Genomic DNA, 7,117 nt, shown 5'->3' with positions numbered 1-7,117 from the left:
AATGGCTGATCAAGCATGATGGTGCTGAAAACTGAAACAGGCCAGAAGGGCTGAACTTTTATTTTTGCTTCTATTTTCTATGCTTCTAATGATCTAATACTTATGAATGCAGGAGCCAATCAGTTCTGAAACCATTCCACTTAATCATAGCTGCTCTGCTCTTTAATCTCATTCAGATACTACAAGGGTTTCTGAAGTATGAAAACCTCTCTTATCTTTTCCAAGTTATAGGCTTGATGCGAGAAAATGATAAAAAACTGAAGGCAGACACCAGATTCACAGACAAGAAGTAACTTTAATTAAATATTATGTAAGTTGAAAAGTTTTTTTACAGCTCAAATTTCTGCAAAAAATTTATAACAATCTCTACAGTAGTTTGTCTAACCATTTATCTGTACAGTGTGTCCAACAGTTCACATAAATGAAGTGGAAGGCAATCAGTTCAAATGAGATACAGCTGATGTTGGCATCTGGGAGGCATTGCTTCACATTTCAATCACGAGATTTTTTTCTCGTTTCAATATTCAAGTCTTAAGTATATCATTGACTGTTTTGTGTATAGTCCATCGCCAGCATGCCACCTACTAGTTGATATCAAGCACCCATGTACTGGTTCAGCCATGGAGGCTGAAGAAAAGCTAGGACAAGGACTTGGTCAAAAAATGACAAATCTTTTCCATATCCCAAGCATCAGCTTTTGTTTTTTCCTCATTCCTCCCTATGAAAATCATCAAATGTTTTCTCTTTTTTGTTTTTATTTTTCACGTTGGAAGTGAGACTCAAAATATCCTTGTAAAGCCACTGAAATATTAGACTGGGAGCATTGCAGCACTGTCACATCATGTGTGCATCATATGGCAACAAAAGAGGTACATCTCATAGGATAACAGAACACTTAACATTGTGCTTTTTTAAGTATTTGATTTCACCTTTTTTATGGACAATTTAGGTACAGGGTACAATGTTTGACTGAAATGAATATGCTTTGCATTGTTAAGGCATCCAAACTGCTGGTTTATAAATTTTGCTTAATGTCAAGATAAAGGATCGAGAGAGAAAGAGAGAGATATAGACAGAGAGAGACAGAGAGAGGGAGAAAGAAAAAACTAGCAGGTGATATAAGAATGTATTTCACTAAATTTATTTTAAATGATTTTTATGTCTTCCCTATTTTAATACAATAAAGAAGTGACCATCGCCCAATGTGGAGAGGGTACCCCATGCATAATAATAAATTTAATTTCTAAAACTTCTATAAGCTGTGGAAAAACAAAATTTACCTTCTTAAATCTACAGAACTAAATGCTATTGAATAAGATGCTGCTTTTTGCAACACTTTTTTTTAATCTTGACAATTCAGTTCAACTGACAAAAAAATATAAAAATAGACGATGGCTTTTTTTTACTTGACACTTGAAACAAAAAAGGGAAGCATGATTCAAACCAATACTTAGCACAATATTGACTTAATTGGAAAATGTAATATGATATATTATATATATTGCAAACAAAAGCTTTAAAATTACATTTAAACAATTTCTTACTCTGGTACAATTTTAAATGGCTTGCTGTGTTGACACCTCCCATGTATTAGCGTACTTACACGTTAAAACGAGTCCAGAGTATAAACAAATAGGAAAAAAGAATACAACCCAAACAAAGCAATGTACAAATTTCCAAAGATAAATACATTATTTATAAGCGTATTTTACAAAACAAAACACAAATGTCATCTTTAAACTGATGCATGTTTAATTTTGCAAGGATGTGCAAGCAAAATAAAATGGATAGTAGTGAACTCCTTGCAGTAACGAAAAATAGGCCGCAAAAAATAAGTTTATGCAATAAAATTCCTTGTTAATATTGAAAATTGCATTTAAGACATTGAAATGTATAAATATTTAAACAACAACTTTGGCAAAAGAAAAAATACACAAAAAATCTACAATATTTATAACTACATACAAACACAATACAGTGGAAAATTATTGGATAATGCATTATCAGAACTCTGATGGTTCCTTGATAAAGTCCACTAAGAGCATTCTCAATACCGTGCTAATAAAATTGTAATTTTTTAAAAAAATCTTCCCCTTTGTGTTTGTCCCCAGGTAGCACAGGTATTTAATTCTGTCTACTTTCCACTCCTGTAAATACAGCAGCTAAAACTATATTGTGGTTTGCAAAGTCCTTCACAATATACAAACACTTGTCAGTGAATTGCTGGTTGTAAAATATGTAGTCCTGATATATTTATTGATTTTTTGAGACAAGGCCATTGGACCGGGCTGATTGGACATTGGCTTGGGACTGCAGTGACCAGCTGGCACTGGTGTTGGCAACACAAAGAGGAAAGCACTAAAATTGTTTAAGGTACCAGCTGGTGTCATTCCTCTACCCTCCCTGACCCTGAAGAGACAGAAGTGAATGACCAAAGTCATTCTGCCCTGCCACTATACCTTTTACAAAATAAGCCACGGTCCCAAGTATATATCATAGCAGCTCACTGCTTTATACATGATTCCTGCTTCTATTTGATTCTGCACAGTCCAACTAAGCAGTTCATCACTTCAAACATCATCGCTAGTATCTGTAGGGTTGTTGCATGTTAGTCCTATGTCTTGTTCTGTTTTTTATACATCTACAATCTCAACCAGCCTACAAGCAGAGTATAGTCTCCTATGAAACAGTTTTAGCACTGTGACAGCTGATGGTGAAACTGGATACAGCAACATCCAGATTCAATCGAGTTACAGTTTAAAAACCCCACTGTCAAATCTACAGGTTGGAACCAACTACCACACTCTAAACTCTCTACATTTCCCCACCTAATCATTACCACTACTCATTTCATCTCTCTTCACACACTTTTTTGTTTCTCTCAGTCAAATTTGATTTTCTTTATAAATTAAACATCACATTCTGTTACAGAGTTCCTTCCAGATATTCCAGAACTGACTCTAAAAGCAAGTAATGTTCTGTTAAAATGAATAAATTGGGTTTTAAGTGTCTGGAAAAAGTGAACATTTAGCAAAGTAGAACAAACAATTTTGCTTTGTTTACATCACTCGAATGTCGGGGACCGGTGTAAATAACGTGTAAGTTGTCACCGTGCATTCAATTCATCAGAATTGACAAGGTTGAAGGTTTAAAGAGTGTTATTTGAGATCGTTTAACTCTACACAATCGTTCTCTGAAAGGCCTGAGTTAAAAGTTCCATTCATCTGTGGGACTTGCATCTCCTTACGAAACACAATATTCATTGTAATTGTCAGCATATAGATGCAGTCTTCAAGGCATGGGATTTACCTACATTGGAGGGACTATCATACCAGAAATAGCTGTAAAACAGAAATGAGAAAAGGAAACTTTTATTGGAAAGAGTAACACATTGATGGAAATAAAAGCTAGCTTTCTCACATCCATTCACTCTTTTTTTGCTACTTCTGTACCTCCCACACTCTCTGAAATTCTTGGGCACTTAATTAAAACAGAGCATATTGGAAATACCTGGCAGGTCAGGAAACATTCATGAAGATAGAAACAAAGATAACATTTTAAGTTGATAGACTTTTATCAAAAATTTAATTTATCCTATTCCTCTTCCCCACAGGTGCTATTGAGTATTTCCAACATCTGTCAAATTTATTTTGGGCTTGCAGTCTTTGCAATATTTTGCTTTTGGACACCAGGTTCACAAGTAGCTGTTCCAATTCCACAAAACAAAGTAAAGGTTTACTGCCAGCCCATTCAACTGTGGGGTCCTGTTTCAGGAGTTCAAACCTGCTGCACTCAAGTGTTCAAATCTGTGAATTATTTCAAAAACAATATTAGGTTAATGTCAGGCATAAATGTTGCAGCAATATTCCACAAACAGCAATAATACAAAGTGCACTTCCACTTTGCTATTCTATTATGATGGTTATATCTGACTGAGAGAGGGTTAGCTAGGATGCCAGGAGAGCTCTGTGCTCCACATTTTGCAGTTGAAGTGATAGCAAGTATATATACATGCCCCTCATTTCACAGTGGAACTAAATGGAAAGTTGATATTTTCATACACAACAGGTTTAAACACAAAGCACTTAAGTTCCTATTGCCGATTCAACTCCACAAACAAGAGAAACTCGCATGAATTGATGAGAACATTTATAAATTAATTTTAATGTCAACCATCATGAAGATATTACTCTGAGTTTTGCAAACTCAGATATTAGCCTGAGTTTTGCAAACTCTCCAACACCAAAAGATCAGTTTTACACACACCAATTACAATCCAGTCAAGCAAAATTTTCAGAAGATACAGAATAGAGATGTATCCATTTCTACACCTGATAAACCTGTGATATTGTGACATGGACACACTTTAGCACTGATACTCAACGTGCATATGTTTCAATGTGATGTGATCAGCTCATTCCACAGAGAATGAATTTCTACCCCAATGGATTATAAAACAATTTTATTTTCCTCATTTAGTTATAATGTTTGAATTCTTTCCTTAATCATGTGAGAACACTTCAAACTTTGATTCACAATTCATAAGTGGAGGGAGGAGAAGATGGCGGCGCGACGCAGCGTGCGCGGCTGTTCTGAATGATATCGTATGTGTTAACTAGGATGCTGTGCACAATCCTGATTTGATGGAGACAGCCGTGAGAAGCACAGAGGAACACCTGGAGAAACTTCTGAAATGCCCGCTTCGCTGCTGCTGCTACTGTGCGATCGAGAATCTCTGGAGGGGAAGGCCCAAAATCCTTGGCTTTGCCTATTGCCTGTTGCTGGGGCCGGGGTTGAAGCGCTCGGCAGAGATGGTGCTCAATGTCGGAGAGCTGGTCGGAGGCTCGGAGTTTTCGGACGGACTCGGAGTCGGACTGTGGTGGGGTGCTTCCAGGATGCTGCATCGGCAAGTTCGCGGCGCTGGAGGTTCACTGTCTGCATGAAATGATGGGACTTTCAAGAGACTTTGAGACTGTTTACTGTGCCCATGGTCTGTTCTTTATCAAATTATGGTATTGCTTTGCACTGTTATAAATATATGTTATAATTATGTGGTTTTTGTCAGTCTTTTAGTCGGTTTGTCTTGTGTTTCTGTGATGTCATTATCATTTCTTAATGCATGCATTACTAAATGACAATAAAAGAGGACTGCGTGTCCTCATAATCTAATTTAATCTAAGTGTTGATTAAAAGTTATGATCCAGAAATTCAATGCTGTATTGGGTCCCCAAACTCATCGTTGCAAAGTGAATCTCCACTATTGATTATGCAGTTACCATGTAAAACTCTCGAAAGTGTCAAACTCCATTCATTCCTTCCTCTGCATCAATAGCAAAAACAAAAAAAGAAGGATGGATTCTAATGGGGCTGAGTGGGAGAAAGGCCCATTGATTAGTGCTGGGAGAGTTTTGGTTGTGAGGTGTAATTGCTGAGAGTAGTTGTCAAATTGGGCCACAGTGAGATCCCAGGGGGTGGGGGGGGGGCGTGGTTGATAGCTGTGGACTGTGAGATGCAGAGGAGTGCTTCAGTGCAAATAAGTAAATAAATGATAAAGAAAATTCCTGAGTCAGGCTCCCAGTGTCAGGGGTATTTAAAGAGAAGACAGATAAATATTGGGATAGAATCTGGGGTAGGTCAACCATAAACATAATGAATGACAGGGACAGGCTTGAAGGACTGAGTGAACTAAGCTTTCTCATAACTTACTGTGTTTTTTTTTTGCATTTTTGTGACTCAACCAGATGTGAGGATAGATCTTCTCTGCAAAGCTTAAGGTGTGAATAGTCCCCTGGTCCCTTTCCTTTCATTAGCCTGCCTGCTTGTCAGCTCAGTTGAAACTGAAGCAGAAGCCAACTTATTTACGTATACTTTTTGTCTATAATTCAACATCACCTCAGAAGTTCCCTGATGAAATGAGACACACACACTCCCCCCTGCCCTCCCACACACACACAATGGTTCACTACTCAGTTTGCCGTATCTGCTGAGACAGCTCATTATCATAGAACATGGAAAATAGAAGATTACAAAATAGGAACAGGCCCTTCATCCCACAATGTCTGTGCTAATCATGATGTTGAACTAAATTAAATCTCTTCTGCTAGTCCATGATCCATATCCTTCCATCAACTGTAAATTCAGGCACCTATCTATAATCTTAAATGCTACTAGCATATCTGCCCGACAGCCCATTCCAGACACCCACCACTCACTGCATGAAAAAACTTATCCTGCACATCTCATTTAAACACTTTCCATCTGACCTTCATTACATGTTCTCTAGTCTCTAACATTTCAACCCTTGGACAAAGACTCTGACTCTCTACCCTACCTATGCCTCTCAGAATGTCATGCACTTTTGTCAGGTCTCCCTCAGCCTTTGCCATTGCAGCACAAGTTTGCCCAACTTTTTCTTATAGCACATGTCCTCAAATCCAGCTACTGCACCCTCTCCAAAGTCTCTGCATCCTTTCTGTAACGTGGTGACCAGAATTCCACACAATGAAGGGGAAGAGAGATGAAATGAGTGGCACCCTCACTGAGGTAGGGGGAACATGACGGGAAACGTGGAGAGAAAAAGAGACACAAAGTGATCAGCATCACAACTGAAAACAAAAGCAGATAGACCTGCCAATGTACGATAAATTATGACAGCTTCTTATTCCAACTTTTTAATCTTTCTTAAGTGCAAATGAAGCAACAGAATGTTTGCCACAGCTAATCAGATCCATGATTAATCGAGTGAAAGATTTTACCCCCTCCCTGAAGGGAAAAAGATGGAATTTATGGATTTTACACTCTGTGAGTATATGTGTGTGAGTGTATGTATATTCACAAGGGAGTGTGTGTGGGAAATGAACCCAATAATAATCTCCAATCCAGACTCCTGAGGGATTTGAGCCCAGTTTTTGCTGAGGAACTGAGTGCTGAGCTGGGGCCAGAAGGCTTCTAAAGTTCCACAAGTGGCTTCCAGCGGCCTCCTCTACTTTGTGTGTGGCTGCAGTTCCTTCCTCCTCCCTTCCCTTCTGGCATCTGATTGCTGTTTATGAGCACAGCACTATCAGAACCTGCCATCTCACTGCACTGGTGGCCCTCGATGCAAAAAGACCACCCTGCC

At 38.3% G+C, this 7,117-nt stretch overlaps 1 protein-coding gene across 4 annotated transcripts in view; it reads right to left on the bottom strand.

Annotated features, from left to right (window-relative positions):
• Nucleotides 1–275: 275 nt before the first annotated feature.
• ebf1a (EBF transcription factor 1a) overlaps nucleotides 276–7,117 on the bottom strand; it is a 476,793-nt gene continuing 469,951 nt past the window's right edge. For all 4 annotated transcript variants that reach the window (XM_072263544.1, XM_072263543.1, XM_072263545.1 and 1 more), the window contains one exon: nucleotides 276–3,341. In XM_072263544.1, the coding sequence (XP_072119645.1) occupies nucleotides 3,310–3,341 (32 nt within the window). In that variant the 3' untranslated portion in view covers nucleotides 276–3,309. The remainder of the gene's footprint in view (nucleotides 3,342–7,117) is intronic.

This window comes from Mobula birostris, chromosome 7, assembly GCF_030028105.1.
Source record: "Mobula birostris isolate sMobBir1 chromosome 7, sMobBir1.hap1, whole genome shotgun sequence".
In the NCBI taxonomy this organism is placed as follows: domain Eukaryota; kingdom Metazoa; phylum Chordata; class Chondrichthyes; order Myliobatiformes; family Myliobatidae; genus Mobula; species Mobula birostris.
Note: the sequence above shows the minus strand (reverse complement) of the source record. Positions and strands in the feature narration are given on the sequence as shown.